The sequence below is a fragment of the Vipera ursinii genome, assembly GCF_947247035.1.
Source record: "Vipera ursinii genome assembly, chromosome: 2".
NCBI classification, from domain to species: domain Eukaryota; kingdom Metazoa; phylum Chordata; class Lepidosauria; order Squamata; family Viperidae; genus Vipera; species Vipera ursinii.
Genome location: NC_139513.1, coordinates 79489846 through 79509191, shown reverse-complemented (window position 1 = coordinate 79509191; position 19346 = coordinate 79489846). Strand labels below are relative to the sequence as shown.

The 19346-nt window shown below is 37.5% G+C and overlaps 1 protein-coding gene across 4 annotated transcripts in view; it reads left to right on the top strand.

The window, feature by feature from the left end:
- The window catches only part of GRIA1 (glutamate ionotropic receptor AMPA type subunit 1), a 256690-nt gene that overhangs the window by 201557 nt on the left and 35787 nt on the right, over nucleotides 1-19346 (top strand). For all 4 annotated transcript variants that reach the window (XM_083356155.1, XM_083356154.1, XM_083356152.1 and 1 more), the window contains 2 exons: nucleotides 1007-1213; nucleotides 2286-2656. In XM_083356155.1, the coding sequence (XP_083212281.1) occupies nucleotides 1007-1213; nucleotides 2286-2656 (578 nt within the window). The remainder of the gene's footprint in view (nucleotides 1-1006; nucleotides 1214-2285; nucleotides 2657-19346) is intronic.

Here is a 19346-nt window from a genome sequence, read left to right as displayed (position 1 = left end):
TCTATATTTCAGATACTTTTCTCAAAACTATTTATTTATTTACTTCAGTTTTGAATATTGATTAAATAAATGGACCAGCCATTTTAAAACTTTATTTTAAATAGGGGGACTCTTTAGGCGTATGCAAACTCTTTCTCCATTTCTAGAAATAATATTCTATTCTTGTCTTATCCACGCTGTCTTTGTATTCCAAAGCTTCCTATCTTTTGTATCCCTCTACATAGTAATGATAGCTTGACCAGCAAATCTAAGATAGAGGCTTTCAGTATAATGCTGGCTTGTCATACCTATATATTTGTACCGAATCACAGATCCTCACGGAGCAGTTCTCTGTACTACCTCCAAAATGATGTCAAAATCTTCTCTCCAATTTTAAGAGGAAAACAAAAAGGATGCATGAATATTTTAACTGGGGGAGGTATAATGTCAATCTCTTATGGGACCTAGAGGGATATGTTCGTTTGTCTGCCTGCAGGCTGACACAAAGGAATCAGGATTCTATATCTCCTTTTCTTCTGCTGCATAGAAAACTGAGCATCATGGCTTGTATCTAGGCTACCCTGCCTTTTGCTCATCAGCTTGAATGACAAGTACTGAGCTATGCATGCCACCCTTTAAGGATTCCAACAAATTAAAATTCTTTGTAGAACTGGAAACTATAGTAAGTTCTACAAGAAGAGATTGGGAATTCGATATTTTCAAACTTAAGAAAATATCAAGCTTAAGATTGGGATATAATAGCATGTTTCAAGTACTTAAAGAAGGTCGTGACTTCATCTCCATCATCCCAAAGTGCACAAATGGGGTAATATTTAAAATTAAAAGGGAGCTGATTAATGTTGAATGTATCCTGGCAGAATATCCTAGAGCACTTCAGCAGTGGCATCATTTGACTTGTGTGTTGATGGACTTCACATCAGACACAAAAGTTCTAACATTATGCAAAACAATTTTCATTGCCAAAACATTGAAACGTTGATCCTGTAACATCCTCTGTTTCTCTCAGGAAGCTCCATATGTGATGCAAAAGAAGAGCAGTGAGCCATTAGAAGGAAATATGAGATATGAGGGATATTGTGTAGAATTAGCTGCTGAAATTGCAAAACATGTTGGCTACAACTACAGCTTGCAGGTTGTTGCTGATGGAAAGTACGGCGCTCGAGATTCTGAAAATAAAATGTGGAATGGCATGGTTGGAGAGCTAGTGTATGGAGTAAGTTTCTAGTTTTGAATCAGTGGTTATACAATAATATTATATTATAAAAGCTGATGATGCCAGAGCATCTTCAAAGATATTATTCCTGTCATTCAGCACTAGTGGCCATTTGCATTCAGTTGGTACTGTTACTTGAGATTATTCTTTAAATAACAGCAAGAAAAATATATTTAAAAATTGCTTTAAACATCATGAATGATACCATATAGTAGCAGCAAGTCATTTGAGTTGAGCAAATTTACAGTTACAGTAACTGAAATTATTAGTGTCAAGCAAAATATCTCCATCTTAAAATAAATGGGAAGGTATCACATACCAGCACCAATTTTTCTCCTGATTTTTTTTTTTTATTTCAAGGGGCAGGAGGAGATATTAAGGAATTGAAATATCATAGATCCTAGACAGGGACAGGGACTAAATCAGGCATGTCAAACTTGCAATGTCATGCGATGTATCACAACGTTTTCCCCGTTGCCACCAATGGGATGAGTGCGGTTTCGGCGTGACGCATCCGGCTCATAGGCCGGCAGTTTGACATGCCTGGACTAAATGATCATATCAACAGTTTTAATAAGACACAGTAAATAACTATTTACACAAAAAAAATAGTGGGAACCACACTTGGATGGCTCTTGTATTGTATTTATAAAGTAATAATAAATCCAAGCATGTCTGTAAGGCAGTGAATGCAGGGAGGAATATGAGATAAAAAACTGAGACATCAAAAATTTGTAAATTATATTTTTAGGATTTTCAAATGGTTTGTATAGATGAAAACCAAACTTCATAGCAACACACACCACCCAAGTAATATTCTAGAACAGGGCTCTTCAAACGTGGCCCTTTTATGACTTGTGGACTTCAACTCCCAGAATTCCTCAGCCAGGAGGAATTCTGGGAGTTGAAGTCCACAAGTCATAAAAGGGCCAAGTTTGAAGAGCCCTGTTCTAGAATCTTAGATATGTATAATGTTGCGCTTCTTCCCCAACCCCAACAACTTCATGTATTCTTAATATAGTATTTTGCAGATCTTCAGAACGTTCTAACACCATTCTCCCTTTCTTTTCAGAGAGCTGATGTGGCTGTTGCACCATTAACTATAACTCTGGTGCGAGAAGAAGTTATAGACTTTTCCAAACCTTTTATGAGCCTGGGCATATCTATCATGATTAAAAAGCCTCAGAAATCCAAACCCGGGGTCTTTTCCTTCCTGGATCCTTTAGCTTATGAGATCTGGATGTGCATAGTTTTTGCCTATATTGGTGTCAGCGTTGTCCTCTTTCTGGTTAGCCGCTTCAGCCCGTATGAATGGCATAATGAGGAGGTTGAGGAAGGCCGTGACCAACCGGCTAATGACCACACCAATGAATTTGGGATATTTAATAGCCTGTGGTTCTCCTTGGGAGCTTTTATGCAACAAGGATGTGATATATCTCCAAGGTTAGTAATTTCAATTAAATATGCATTCTTTGGTGATGAGATTGCCTCTTCAGATGCTGGGAAATAGTCTTCTTCTATCATGTGTTCCAACTTTAGTATGGCGTCTGTCGTTAATCTAGCTGATTGAAGTGGTTGAAACGGTATAATTAACCTGACTGAGTTAAACATTTGTTGAAAAAAAATAGTATTTTGGTCAAAAGGTTTCTTTTATCATTTTGAACTTTCTTGATTTCCCCATTGTTACTGTAATATTTACTGTTGTGTACAGATAATCCCTTTCAGAGTTTGCTTCCTGTCTTTTATATTTTTTAAATATTCAAGTCAGTATACAGAAGGGGAAAACAGGCACCTGTTACCAATCTCTGGAATCCTACTTTCAACAACTTAGACCACATCAATATTATGTTCTGACATATATTTCAGCTCTTTTATTCATAATTACTTCTGTGTTGATTTCCCTGCATGTATTTATGAACTCCAGCTTCCTTTTCTTACTTTCACAGGCATACAGCATAGATAGTTTTCTTTTCTGTCATTGTACTCATTAATTATCATTTATCATACTTTGATTACAGCTAAGATCTCAATAGTCTTTGACATATCTGCTCCTGACCGCAACATCAGAGCTGTTGGAGCATCTATAAACCTGAAGAACAAATTTTAGACATGGCACATCTGTGTCTTTCCCAAGCCAGGTCTTTGAAATGCAAGCCAGATCTGAAATTTACCCATTTACTTACTTACTTATTACATTTAGAAATACCCATTTCTCTCACAGAACTACTCTGAGCAGTGTGCAAATAGATCTAATGAATACTCACCCACTATTATAACATAGAAAATGCAGCCCTATTACATGTGAATCTGGCATTAATCGACAGCAGACTGGAGCTATGGCACTCAACAACCTGATCATCCAGAAGTGAGGTCTGAAGTAGAGAATTATATTACTCTACAGAAGGGGTGTCAAACTCGCAACCTCACATGACGTGTCATGACATATAGCGACTTTTTCTCCATTACCGGCAATGGGGTGGGTGCGGTTTCAGCATGACACATCTGGCCCACAGGCCGACAGTTTGACACCCTTGCTCTACAGATTTTCCTTTTCCTACAGTGTGAAGCCCACCACCTCCTGTCATACTCCCCCTGACCCATGTCATCATGGACATGCATATTCCCATGCCATATTCATCTTCCAAGATTCCCACACCTAACTTCCGTATTCTACTTGGAGCAAAAGTGAAAAAAGAAAAAGAATATGTTGTAGTAGTTTACTACTGCTATGTTGTAGCAGTTTACTAACTCTATCACTCACCTCAGTACAGTAATAATCATCTACATACACCTACTAATTCATTCTATACCCATTCAGACAAACTAGCCCATGTTTAAGGCACCAAGCTAGAAACCAAGAGACTGTGTCTCACCTTAGCCATGAAAACTAGCTGGCTAACCTTTGTTTGTTGTTAAATTACTGATTAGTTGTTACGTGAATCAGGCTTCCCTATTGACTTTGCTTGTCAGAAGGTTGCAAAAGTTGATCACATGATTATATAACTCCATGACACTGCAACCATCATAAATATGAGTCAATTGTCAAGCATCTGAATTTTGTTCATGTGACCATGGAGATGCTGCAATGGTCATAAATGTGAGAAATGGTCAATTTTTCCAGTGCTGTTGTAACTTTGAATAGTCACTCAATGAATAGTTGTAAGTTGAAGACCACCTGTATATGCATATATATGCATATGCGTGTGTGTGTGTGTAAGTAATATACATTCAACTCAAGGCAGCAAATATATCTAATACTCCTGCCTCGTATTTTCCCCATAACAACAAGACTGTGAAATGAGTGGGCTGAGAGAAGTCACCCAGTCACATTTTAAAAGCTGATTTCCATTATTTACTTAGAACAGTGATGGCAAACCTTTTAGAGACTGAGTGCCCAAACTGCAACCCAAAACCCAGTTCTGAATTGTTGGGTGCCGAGTGGGCGTGGCTGCAGTGGTAACGGCAGACTGGGTGGGACTAAAAAGTTCAATCAATCAATTCCAACTTTGTGAGATCTTTTTTTTTCCTGCAAGAAGTTGAAACTGATTGATTGAACCTTTTTTTTTTTTGCACACGGCAACGGAGGCCTAAAGCAAAAAGGTTTTATAAAACCCAGCTGAAGGCCTAGGACTGGGGCGACGGCACGCGTGCCCACAGAGGGCTCTGCATGCCACCTGTGGCACACATGCCATAGGTTCGCCACCACGAACTTAGAAGATAAATGGAAAAACTGAAGATCCAGCACACTAAATTAGAAATAAATCTTCCAAACACAAACACTTACTTTTGGGTAAACATATGCAATCAACCACTTTATTTATTTTGAGTTCTAATCTAACAACAATCATATTAAACTTTAGTTCACTTTAAAACTTTAATTAATGTAAATGTAATTTATTAACTGACAAAAACATTAATTGATTAATACAAAAGAACAAATTGTAATTGAAAATGGCTGAGTTTTGAAAATCCCTTTCTTTTACCTCAGGGGTGTCAAACTGCTGGGCCAGATGCATCCTAGCAAAACTGCGCCCACCCCATTGCCGGCAATGAAAAAAAACGTTGCGACATGTCACGTGATGTTGCGAGTTTGACACCCGTTTTACCTCATTCTGCTTTGTTGTTGTAACAATGAATCTAAAATAACTTATAAATGAGGGTCTCCTTATTTAAAATAGTTTACTCCATAAAATTGATTACACTTACCCACTCCGACAGCCTCTATTTGGCAAATGCACGTATATCTAACATGTTTTCATTTTTTCCTAAGAGTTTATTGAGCTTTTTTTTTCTATTATACAAGTTTAATTACATTGATTTATTAATTAACTATTCATCCAGGGGTCAGATTGAGGTTTTGTATCTGCACATTTAATTACATTTATTCACTTAGACTCCATTAACTCATTAATTGATCTTTAATCAGTGTTTCTAATTCAAAATATGATAAGGATGATGAAAAATAAACCAACAGGTTTGACTTCATATGTTTTGATGATCCTCACACTTCATTTTAGCCTCACCCCAGCTGTAAGAATGCAGCTAAAATAAATTGACTTGCTTGCAAACATTTTCAATGTGCTGAAAGCTGGATGAAAACCTAATTCAAAGTGCCTTAGCCACATCAAATGCTAAGGTAATATTTTGAGAAGATTTAATTAAAGTTTCTGCCTAGTTCTAATAAGTTTTAAAACACACAAAAAGAAAAGTACATTCATTTTGCTTCTTGAGGCAATCCCAATCAATTCATATCTTTTCAGGTTTTCATCATTTTTATTCATTCATTTATATAGCTTTCACTTTCACTTCTATTTATTCATCATATTGCTTTCAGTTTTTCAGATAAGATGTTGAAGGGGAGAGGGGCAAATGGGATGGATTGAATGACTGTAAATTCTTTGATATCATCACAGATAAGGTTGTATTAGGGCAATGCCAGCCCATTGCCGGCAATGGAAAAAAAGTCACAATACGTCACGTGACGTTGCGAGTTTGACACTTCTGTATTAGGGAATCACTAATCAAGGACTGGAGGAACAAACTATTTCTTCAATAATGGCTTATTCTAATATATTTTATGCTCTCAGTTTGCCTCATTTAGGCAACGGTTTTTGAAGAACTTGGTAAAATCAGTTGTTGTGGCTTGTTTTATATATTTTTATCATTAACCGTCATTCTTCAAATCAATCTTTACTCCCAAATTCTAATTCTTGAATTATTTTCCACCCATCTCAAAACTTAACACCTTAAATTAATTCTTCAGGGTTTTTTTTTACTAGTATACCTACCTGACACTAATTAGTTATTACAATAACATACCTCAAAGTTTTGTTCAAACCACTGCTAAAAAAAAGTCCCTAAAGTGATTTCTAACTCTAGTATTATATGGATGTGTATTTCATCTGGCTGGCATGAACATATAAAGTAATCAAATGCAATTTGATTCTTCTTCTCAGAAATGGGAAAGATTATACTTATCCTACATCATAAATGATTTTATGTATACAAAGAGAGATGTACTGCTCAAGAACTATATAAGAGTATTCCATAGTTAGATAAACACATGAACATCTTTGTTAATCCATATAATGTGGAATGATGTGACAGAATGATATACTTTATGCTGAAGTCTTTTCTTGACTGTCTGGAACATTGAATAGATTTTTCCCCCCACAAGATTCTACAAATCTGAGTACTTGTAGTAGTGCTTGCAGCACCAACTGATCATTATTATTTATGTATATGCAAATACCTTTAATTGTTTCTGTCTCTTTGTATACATATACGTAATACATTTCCTTCTCTTCCCTCTGAATCCTGCTTATATGCTACTGAGAATGCAGATAGACTTAGCAAAAACTTGCTATTTTTCAGTATGAATAGTCTGCTTGAGTTTTGCTCTTCTTGCTATGGCAAAGCATTCTGCTGTTCCAAGCAATTATTATTATTGGATTATTATTATTATTATTAGGTTGGCAGCCAAAACAAAGAAAGATCTTGTCAAAATATGCAATGCCATATGTGCTTCTTTATTCAGATTTCTGACAGGCTACATACAGGATTCTCATGGCATCTTATAGATAGCTGTGGAGATACACACAGCAGCCACTTATGTTTTAGGCATGTGGTAAGCCTCGGGCAGAGTGTCTAAGGTTTCAGAAATGAATGGATCCTTAACAAGATTCTGGGAAATCCTCATACCATCATTGCCTCTCTTCTTCTTTTCCCCTCAACCTCTGTTATTTTCCCTTTTTCATAATGAAAATTGAAATAAATTAAAAATGGATCTTATTGCTGCTTCCATAGGCCACTTCATATGGCTTTCTTTTATTTATTTTTCTTCCTAAACCCCATTTTGGTTCTCTTCAACCTTTTTATTGAAAGGGGGGGTAAGTATTAGAAATGGGGCAACCTCTTTATTTATTTATTTGTCATGTGCCATCCATATAGCCTACAGGCCAACTCTGGGCAGCTAAAAGCCACTAAACATTAAAACAATAAATAACAATAACAACACCAATGATGATGATGATGACAATAATAATAATAATAATAATAATAATAATAATAATAATAATAATAATAATAATAAAAACATTGGGAGGAAGGGAGCAAGATGCACATGGGGAGAGGTGAGGTCTTCTCTTAATCCAATAGCCGCCTCCAAAGTGATGCATTCCGATTAAGACCCCAGGCCAATTGGCAGAACCAGGTTTTCAGGCCCTTATAGAAGGCCAGAAGGATGGGTGCGGATCTCATCTCAAGGGGTACAGTGTTTCAAAGGGCAGGAGCCACAGCAGAAAGGGCTTTTCTTTTAGATCCTATGAGCCTATATTTCTTGATAGAAGCATGCCCCTTCTATCGCAGGTGGAGTAGGGCAATCCCATTGGGGTTTTTGTTGTTTAATTCTCTCAAACTCCAATTCTTCTAACTTCACATTGGGAAATATGGCTGGTTGTTTCTGTAGTCGAACCTTTTTCTGTTTCTGTTTGACTTTTAAGAATTTTATGGCAAGCGCCATACCTTACGAAAATCTTGGATAGTAGACCAAAACTTTTCACCCAGTTTTAAATGCAGCATTGGACATAAGACTGCTTTGTTGACCAATTACTCTATAATTTCACAGAAATTCTGTGAATTCAAAAATAGTTCCTAGACACCTTTCACTAATTGGAATCCTGCTATACTATCTAGAAATTGTGACATATGACAATTACTAAATACTATTCATTTGAGAAGTATAAAAAGTAAAGTAAAGTTTCCCCTGCACATGCGTGCTAGTCATTTCTGACTCTAGGGGCCAGTGCTCATCTCCATTTCAAAGCCGAAGAGCCAGCGCTTGTCTGAGGATGTCTCCGTGGTCATGTGGCCGGCATGACTAGACGCCAAAGGCGCACAGAACGCTGTTACCTTCCCACCATAGTGGTCCCTATTTTTCTACTTGCATTTTTATGTGCTTTCGAACTGCTAGGTTGGCAGAAGTTGAGAAGTATAGATCTATTATATATGTGTGCATGTGTGGGTGTATATATATAAACATATAAACTTTCTCCCAAACTTACTCCCAGGATGTTTGTATCAGTATGCATAACTTTATTATTTTCTTAATCACATTGACATCAAATCAAGTACCCTGTCCTCTTTTTTTTAAATTCATCATGGATATTACTATTTATCCAGTGAAAGATCCAGTATAATATCTTCCCAAAATTATTATTGAATAACAATCCACCATATGTTCCAGCATAGGGAAAAGCGGGCTTTCTATTTGCACAGTAATGTCCTTTGTCAGTGTAACCATTAAAATTGAATGTTTGGCAACAGCCTGGTCTTTGTTGCCTTGGTTTACTCTCATTCAGCCAAATTGGAATGGGATCATTCAGTTACTGGCACGATCTCAGAACTCACTCCAAAAATGAATCCATAAAGGAGAATCTGAATCTGGCCAATCACTTATCAAAATACTCTCTCCCTTCCTGTCCACCTATTACTATAGTCCTTTTCCTCAGCCTCCTGTTCAGTCTCAACAAATGGCAGTGTTAGAATCTACATTGGACTTTGGTGGGACACTTGAAATGGAATTCAAAAAAGAGATAGGGAGATAGAGAGAAACCCAGAAGGTAACATCAAATGACATTTTAAACTATGGCCAAGAAAACCCTGTGGAGGCAAGGAGTCAAACTTGAATGAAAGAAAACTGGACTTTACTCATGTTCAGAAAAAAACCAGTATATAGAAGACTTGGAGAAGAATATAAAACCACAAAGGTTGAAGAGGCAGTAATGAAAAACAGTACAGGCCTTTGGGAAACTCAGGAGTAAACATAAGTACAGTATTTAGTGATGGATTAGATTTTTACCCCCATCTGTATTATTATTATTATTTACTAAATAACTCAAAATGGTCAATATATAATGCTCCTTCCTCCTCTTATTTTCCCCACAACAGCGTCTCTGTGTGGTGGGTTGGGCTGGGAAAGTGACTGGCCCAAGGTCACTCAGCCAGCTTTATCACTCCTCTTGATTGAAAACATCCTTCCTCTGAGGCTGGAATAATTTGAAAGCATCATAATTAGAAGCAATGTTCGGTATCATTATATCTTTAAGGAGTTTAATCCCTTCTGAAAGTTGCCTGAGATGCCCTGTGTAGTAAGAGGATATGGCTTTACTTTGCATGGATCGATCACAGTGAGAAGATATGGCTTTACTTTGCTAGAATCGATGGCAGGTCATGAGGTGGCTGTTGTGTTGTGAACTGTTGTCACTTCATTTGTATAAATCAAATCGAATAAGTAATACCTCTGTTTTTACTGTTATGTTGATGCTCTAACCATGTTCATTATCCAGAGACACCTTGGCAAATTGGGTGGCCACATACATTGAATAAAACACAAATAGAAATCAATCGATCGATTTACGGTGAAGGTTGCACAAAGAAAAGATTGTATCCAGCGCTTGTGAATAGGTGCCACTGGCTGACGCAGATCCTGCAATCTTTTTGGCAGCTGTTTCCTGAGTTGGCCTTGCACTTATATGTACAGAGCTGCTCCACATAAATATGCAGTTTGCTTTAGGAGGACACAGCAATCATGAAAAATAGTCAAATGACTGAGAATGAAATATACACCCAGCTGAAGCTTGATATGGCTCACCCCGGTTGTACTATTTTTCCCTGTGACTGAACTACAAATCCTGATATCTACCCTCTATGTCTGAATAAAAACGCTATCCGTCAGGCCAGTGGATGGCATTCTGCATTTATATCTATTCTCCTCTTGTCAACTTGTATTCCCTGGGCCATTGATTTCTCTCTACAAAGTTACTTACATCTCTCAGAGGAGGCTTCTTTCCAATGATGTCAAATCACTCCATCGACATGATAAAGCAGGTCTCCTAGGCATTAGGATATTGATGGGTGAGATGACTCCCAAAGTCCCTGGCTTGATATAAAATGTTGAAAAGTTATTTTTTTTAAAAAAAAGGAGAAACAAATAGATAAATAGAAATATGACAAAACAAAGTTTTATTTTGCTATTTCCAAAATGTCCTTGGAATCCGAATAAATTCCATATGTGATTTTAGAACAGGAGTCTTCAAACTTGGCCCTTTTATGACTTGTGGATTTCAAGTCCCAGAATTCCTCAGCCAGGCACGCTATTCTTTTAGAAGAATAAATAATACCTCTGTTTTTACTGTTATGTTGATGCTCTAACCATGTTCATTATCCAGAGACACCTTGGCAAATTGGGTGGCCACATACATTGAATAAAACACTAATAGAAATCAATTTATGCTGGCAGTCCAGGCCTTTGCTTAGGAATGGACTCACCTGTCTAGAAAAAAAAATGCCAAAACTAAGTAGGAACATAAGTGGTATCACGGATGGAAAACAGTCTTTCTTGCTTTCTAATTAACAAGCATTTGTTTATTAGCATTGCTATGGCCATGTATCAAAAATAAAACCATGACAAGCTTTCAAAATTCTATATGTATCCACATGCGTGAAATAGCTACCTGGGAAGTCATACTACATCTTACATCCATTCCCTGTTAATGTTTTCATCAGAAATAGAATTCCTTAGTTTTCATCTGGTAGCTGAACACAGATTTGGGCTGAATACTGACTCAAAGCACCATTCAACCTTTATTTCTTCTGGAGGTGTTATTTATTAATAAGGTTTTATAAACTTTGCCCTGGGATAGGGGTAGAAAAAAATATTTTTACTAGTTGGATTTTTTTATAAAAAAAAATAAAAGATACCACTAGACACAGAATTTGGGGGCTTTTAGATTTTAATTTTTAGTCATCAATATTCGCTCTTCTGTGCAAATGCAAAAGCCTCTTTTTGCAGATGACATATAACAACAAGCATTCCACACATTCCTCTGAACTTAACTGCAGATCTTCTCTTTGAAGCAGGTTGAACGGCATTGTAGGAATTTAGCCATTTAAATCCTGCAAGGCAGCTATCTGGACTTTATGAGCGCCCTCTTGTGTTAACCCATGGAATTCTGCTTATTTTTCTCACTATTGTTTTACTAAAGCCTCTCCATCAGATCTCCCCCATCAATTGCATGTATTTGCCTTCTTACTTAAATAAGAACATGGCGATTATACATGATTTCCAACTGCACCGGACATGGAATACATGGTGAACCTGAAGTAACAAAGTGCAGTATAGAATGTAAATAAGATCATTTGTTATCATTCAAAACCCAGAATTAAAGGCATTTGTAAGAACATAGTGACATTGTGTACAAACTTTTCTTTATCTCTTTTCACAGTCAAGAAATCTTTTAATCTATCCTCAGGCCTTGAATATTTAATCAAATGGTATCCCTCTCCCCTTGCTTCACCTTTCCCAGCCATCTATTGAAGCTAAAGATTTTCTTAACTCAATCTTGACTTCCAGCAATTTCATAAATTCCTATGTAATTTTTTTGACAGAAACATGAAATGGTTTGCCATTGTCTTTTTTCAGCATTTTCTTTTATTCCCTAGTCTCATTACAGCCTTGGGATTTTCTGATCTGAGTTTCTCATCTGAAAACTAACCAGGTTTGACTCGATCTAGCTTTTTCTTGGTCAATTAGAGGTTACCATCTCTTAAAGCAATCAAAACTTCTGGAGGGAAGAGAATGAACTTGCTTTCAAAAAACTTTTTAAAAAGGGACCTTTATTTGAAATGTCTGATGGTATGAGACAGTTTGGAGCTGAAGGATGATCAAGAAGGGCAATATTATAAACTGCTGGGAGTTCGGTGGTCGTGAAATGTTGGATAGTGTTGGATAGTGGATCAATCTTATATTCTGTGGGAAGCAAAAAGCCTCAGGGAGAATACAGCAGGAGAGGGAGGATAAGATATTCTTTGGATTTATAAACCAAGTCAACATGACTATTTGGAGGTTACCCACCCACTGAATTGCAAGTCCTAAGTATTCAAACTACTGAAAAACAGCTATTTAACCTACCAGTATGTCTATAAAACGTTTGATTCCAGCCTCTAAAGATTTCAAGCTGTCACATCTGAGGCATCTTTATCTTTCATGAACAACTTTTCTTTTTTATAAGTCCATTCTCAAATATTGAGCACAATGCCTAACAAGATGTTCCACAAATCAGAGGTTTGAGAAGAGCTGTATGTTTTCTTCATCTTTTGACTGCTGTTCTAATGAAAACAAAGGATTTCCAGAGGGACCTAAGTTTCATTTGGGTACATTTGTATATGTTTATTTGGGTGAATGTGGGGGTGGGATTAATCTCACTGCCTAGAATTATGATCTTTATGGACAGTTTCCAGCCCCCTGTTTCCTAAATGGAGAAATAGCAGAACTCCCCTTTTCCCTAAATTATAACTGAATAATTAAACCTGGTTTCTGAATCTCAGTTGTGGCTACAGTTAATTTTAATGGGGAGAAAAGCAAAGTTTTATATTTAGGCAGGAAAAATCAAAGGTATAATACAGATTAGGCATGTCCTGGCTCAAAAACAGTAACTGTGAGAGGGACCTTGGAGTCCTAGTGGATAATCACTTGAATATGAGTCAGCAGTGTGCAGCAGCAGCCAAAAAAGCTAATACAATCCTGAATTGTATAAACAGGCATAGAATCAAGATCATGTGAAGTATTAGTACTGCTTTATAAAACCCTAGTAAAACCACACCTGGAATACTACAACCAATTTTGGTCAGCATACTACAAAAAAAGTATGCTTTGGGAAAAAAAGTTCAGAGAAGAGCAACTAAAATGATCAAAGGCCTGAAGCCTAAAACATGAAGAATGGCTGTAGGGCTTGGGTTTGGCTAATCTAAATAAAAGAAGAAATAGGGGTGACATGATAACAGTATATGAGGGGCTGCCACAAAGAAGAGGGCATCAAATTATTCTCCAAGGCACCAGAGGCCAGGACAAGAAACAATGGTTGGAAACTGACCAAAGAAAGAAGCAACCTGGAACTAAAGAGAAACTTCCTGACCGTGAGGACAATCAACCAGTGGAACAGTTTGCCTTCAGAAATTGTGGGCGCTCCATCACTGGAGGAGAAATTGTGGGTGCTCCATCACTGGAGGTTTTTAAGAGGAGAGTGGACAGTCATTTATCTGAGATGATATAGGTTCTTTTGCTTGAGCAGTGGGCTGGACTAGAAGATCTCCAAGGTCCCTTCCAGTTCTATTCTATTAAGTATTTCTCATTCATAAATCTTACTTAAAATGCAATATGCTGGGAGTTTGTCACTAGCCCTGATTTTAAAAGATGATTGAACAATTTCACGTAGGGTTGCGATACTAATGGTTGCTGATCATAAATTTGATTTGTTACTTTTGGTTCTAGAGTCTGTGTCCCTCTGAAAACCAATTGCTGGGGTTATGAATATGCGGTTCTGTTCATATTCAATTGGATTCTTATTGGCATAAAGTTGGGAAAGAAAATGCAGGACTTAACTTTTGATCTAATTTCATATAACTGTCTTAAATATTAAGGTCATTGTAATATATAAAAATTGACTAAAAACGGTATGACTATCATACCAAAAATTACATGGAGAAAATGAATGAGATATGAATAAGGAAAGAGATAAATCTCTGTTGGAAAAATGCTTTTGTGATTGATTTTGTGATAGAAAGTTGTTTTTGACTCCTAGTGACCACACCATGACCAGGGTGAACTAGTCTTCAGGTCTTCCAATAGGGTAATCATTGCCAGTCTAACTGGTCCATCCACTTTACTGCTGGTCAGCCTCTTCCTCCTCCTTTCCTGCCATCTTTTCCATGGATTTATTCAATGATCCATTGGTCTGTTTTCTTCAGGTCTAGTCCAATACCAAAGTTCAGGAGCATTGTAAAGGAGATTAATCTGATTAGGAAATCTGGAAGGCAACGATCAGGCTTCTTTCAGCTAGGTAGGGGGGAAAAACTGTGATAGCTCTGATAAATAGATTTATTAAAGCAAAGTTAAAGACAAAAGAATTCCTGTGAATTGAATACAACCTTATTTATAATGAAATCAGGGTTAAAATGCTTCCACTTCTCTTATCTCCTGATTAATGTAACAGGCTATAAGCCATGTTCTTTTGGATAAGAAGGGTGCTTTCCATCTGTCCCTTGCCTTGGTGAACGACTTACCTAGTTTTGAATTGGGTTTGTCTCTCTCTCTCTCTCTCTCTCTCTCTCTCTCTCTCTCTCTCTCTCTCTCTCTCTCTCTCTCTGTGTGTGTGTGTGTGTGTGTGTGTGTGTGTGTGTGTGTGTGTGTGTGAGAGAGAGAGAGAGAGAGAGAGAGGGAGAGAGAGAGAGAGAGAGATTATTAATTTGTTCTCATACTAATTTCCCTTTTAGAGTTTTTCCCCTTTCCTTGTCCTCCTCCTAGATATCCAATCCCAGAATGAACTGTGATTCTTCCATTGATTCTCTCTCCATGTCTCTTGTGGCTAAAGAGCAATCCCGCCCCCCCACCCCAATTCCTTCCTCTCTAGGAACCTGGAGGACAAGAAATCACCATTTCCTCTTTCCTTTTCTCTTGTACCAAAAAGTAGAGGGATGAGGAGAAACTCTTCAGCTCCTCCAGGGAGGAGGTGTCAGGGCTACTGACAAAATCTTTTGAACAAGATTGGCATTTCTGAGAATCAAACATAACATGTAGAATGTGAGTTGTGGATCTTAAAGGAGAAGTGGAGTAGGAAAGCTTCCAAATTATCAACGGGATAGCGCAAAAAGGGGGCTATATTTTCAAACTTTGCCCAGAGCACAACAGTCTGCCATCAATGTTTTCCACTCTATTGGTATAATTAGACTCCAGAATATATCAGGACCTTAAGATTTAGTACAGAATTAGTCTGAGTGCAACTAGTATAAGAACAAATGTTGACGGTAAGCACTGTATATGTGCACCCCACCATTCATCCTCAGCTACCTCATTCTCTGAACACCTAAAGGAAAGTTATGTTATTTCCGAATAATGCAATCTTAGAGTATCTAGTACAGCACAAATGCTTGCTTACAAAATTGCTGCTGCTGTGTGTGGTAGTTGTAACTGACTGAGAGTGGGAAACTAGCAAGACATCCTAATGCAAAATTATCAGAAAACCTAACCTGTCTGTCTATCTGTGTGAGGGAGTGAGCATGATTCTTCTGCAGTTTACAATAGGATTCTGCCTGATCTTAGCTGTATGATTTCAGCAACCAAAGATTCTGATGAGCACAAGAGGGAGAAGGAGAGAGAGAGGAATGAGAGAGGAAAAGAGGTACTTCTCTTTCTCGTCCATATTTTGATGCGGTTCTCAGTTATAGCCAGTGCTTTTTTTGTAAAAGAAAAAGGTGCCGGAACTCACACATGTCATACAACCCGCCTTGCCTACCCTACAAGGTTCTATCCAAAAAAGGTGCCGGAACTCCGTTCTGAGCGTTCTATGACAAAAAAAGCCCTGATTATAGCTATAGTTAAACAATGCTGGATTAACGTTGCCAGTATGTCTGGAATGCCCTGTTTAATTAGCTCTCCTGTCATTTATTAGGGTGGCCCTTTTCCCAACTCACATTTCAAGAAAGTGTTGAAAGTCAGCCATTATTACCTGGATTTATGACAATTATAAAATGTTATAGTTGGCTGTTGGCTAATCTCAGAAGGTAATTGAAAGCAGCACTCAGTCTAGCCAAAGAATTAACATAATAGCCTAAACAGAGACATATTGAGTGATGGAAAACTAAAATCTTTTGGAGTTTTATCATATTATCTAGCAAGGAAGTTGGGATTCAAAGCAATAGCTATGCTATTATAGAGACCTGGTGGCACAGTGATTAGAATGCAGTATTTGCAGGCTAACTCTGCCCACAGTCTGGAGTTCAATCCTGATGGGCTCAAGGTTGGTAAAACGAAGACCCAGATTGTTGGGGGCAATATACTGTTGCTGTAAACCTCTCAAAAAGTACTGTAAAGCACTGTGGAGCAGTATATAAATCTAACTGTTATTGCTATTGCTATCCTGTAACTAATGGTTCCTAGAACTGACCCATCTGTTGTAGCAGTTGGTTCATTACTTGGTTGAAACAGCAACTGATTGGGTCCAATACTACCTCATCCTTAAACTCTTTGCCTTCTTCAGCTTGGCAAGAAATTTGACTACCATGGTCTTGGCCTGGAAAATAAATTTTCTTCCTATCTAATGGAAATAATGAGCACTAAAATTGCTGTTACTTACTTCTCAGACAATAAGGGAGAAATTACAAGAGTAGATTGCCAAGGTCACCAAAGCCTTGACAACAATAGTTATTGTGGTAAAGTTGATGATGTCGTAATGCAATAATTCTACCAAGTGCTGTGTATCAAATACAAGCCATAGTTATAGTAAAACCAAGATTTTTTTTCACATTTCTCTCATTCATGCAATGAAGTAAGCTACAAACTACTCTCTTTTGAGCCAGTTTTAACCTGTCTCTCCATTTGGTAATGGACTGATTTGGTATTAGACTGATTGCTTGTGATGATGCAAGAACTTGCTCTCCTAGAAATTTTGATATTTGTTTATTGTCCCAGATATCTGTTCATCTTCAGATTCAAGTATAGTGCTATTGCCATGTTTAACTTAATCATCCATTAAGTCAGTGAAACTCTTACCATTGGGCATGATATTTTACAATTGTACTAGCAGTAAAATGTTATTTCATAAAACAGTCTGCTACAAAGTTTTCAAAATGTAACTGTCCTCTGTGTTCTTGTATATCTCACTTACATGTCAATTATTTTTTCTTATGCTTCCTGTTGTGACTCACATTTGCCAGTTGCTTTGATTTCCAACTCACTAGTGGCTGAGACTGCTAAGTACACAGCCCTGATCAATGGATAAAATTTGCTCAGGGAAAACATACAAACACCATTTGGTGAGAAATCCTAAATTTTAATCTAGAATTCTACTTGAGAAGCAGTTAGAAGGGAGTGTTGAGTGGAAACAAATCTTCTACAAAAGGATGAAGTGCTGAAATTTGATTATTTATCAAGTAGTAGAGAAAAGCAACCAATAAGATTGTGAAAATGTTCACAGGCAAAGCTAGTCTTGGCCAATGCTGTGGGATCATAAGCAGAAAAGTGAGTATATCACATACAAATTAATAGAAATATGGATACAATTCATTTGAAATTCAGAATGTCAGCAACGAATACCCAAATAAGCAGGATAAGTCATCAATTCTTTGTTCTTTGAAAAACAAACAGTCAGGAAAGCTGTAAAAGTTGCCCAAAAGCTGCTGTGTACCAGCAGCCTAGGTGTGCTGGGAATTTCTATTTGTATGCAAACTCTGATGGACTTTGGAGTTAATGAGCCAAAGCCAAACAAATGTTTGAAGGAAATAAATTATATGCTCACTTCTCAAAGATGGAGAAAATTAAGCTTCTGATGAAGTACATAAACACAAAGCATACTTATGTAAGGAGATGCAAGAAAAAGACCTTGATCAGGTGTGGTATTGTCCAATTCAAGATGGACTTTACCAAATCACTATTAAGGAAACATCACTAGACTTATTGATAGATGAAAGGAGTTGCGGCACATCTATGGTGAAGAGAAAACCCCAGCCCCCTTGTGAGACAGCTGCAGCACCTGACTACCAGTGTCTGTAGACTTGGCACTTGCTAAGCATAAAGGCTTCGATGAAGAAAGCCCAGATGTGGGATTGAAAAAGAAGGTTGAAGGCAGATACTGGCAAAGAGAAACATACAGAGAAAGCACCTCTGAATTATCCTTATCAGGCCTGTATAAACAAATTCCTCCATCCTTCTGTGCTGGCTGACCAGGACTTAGTTCATTGCCCAAATAGAGAAGACAGCTGATTCTTCATGGTTCCTTATTTAGAAGAAATAATGGGGCCAGGAACTATTCAAGTAACAGCTTGCCTATATTCTCAGGGCTGTGGCTGGAAGGTTTATTGATACTGTTGCTGTGAGACAAGGAAAACAAAATTCAATTTGCTGCTTCCAGATTCATTAATTTTTGAGAACTACTTTGAATTCTTGGATTTGTTCAGGGTACTGGGGTTAGGGTTAGGGTTAAACATTAGGTTCTCCAAACATCAGATTTGGAGAGTGCAGTGTTTGCTTTATGTTACTCCTTAGTCAGCTCCAAACACTCTGTCTACAAAAGCTTCTACTATAGATGGATTAAGCAAATCACTTCCAAGGGAGTATCACCAGACTTATTGATAGGAGTTGTGGATCAGTGCGTATCTTTAGTTTGATCCACAAAGCAGTAGGAAAGAGCGTTACAAATGCAGGTCCAGAAGCATCAATTTTTTGCACATTTTGATCTTAAAGTATGGACATTAAGAATTGTAAAATCAAGCAAATTATTCCATCTCTATGTGCCTCTTCCACTGCTGTGCTTTACCTTGATTCTTAAACCCTCCCCTTTAGCCCATTTCCTCCCAGAGGAATATAGTACTTCTTTCTCCCACTGTGGGGACAGAAAGCTCACAGATGCAAGCTTTCTATCATAGAAAGAAACAGTTTCCTTAAAGTGCTATGGTTTTTATTATAAGAGTGAGGGTTCCTTAGTGCTCTCTAAGCTTGATTGTTTTGTGTGCTAGTGTGACTAGCACTAATTATATTACCTTTTGTTGTTGTTAGTTGCAAAGTCATGTCCGACCCATCGCG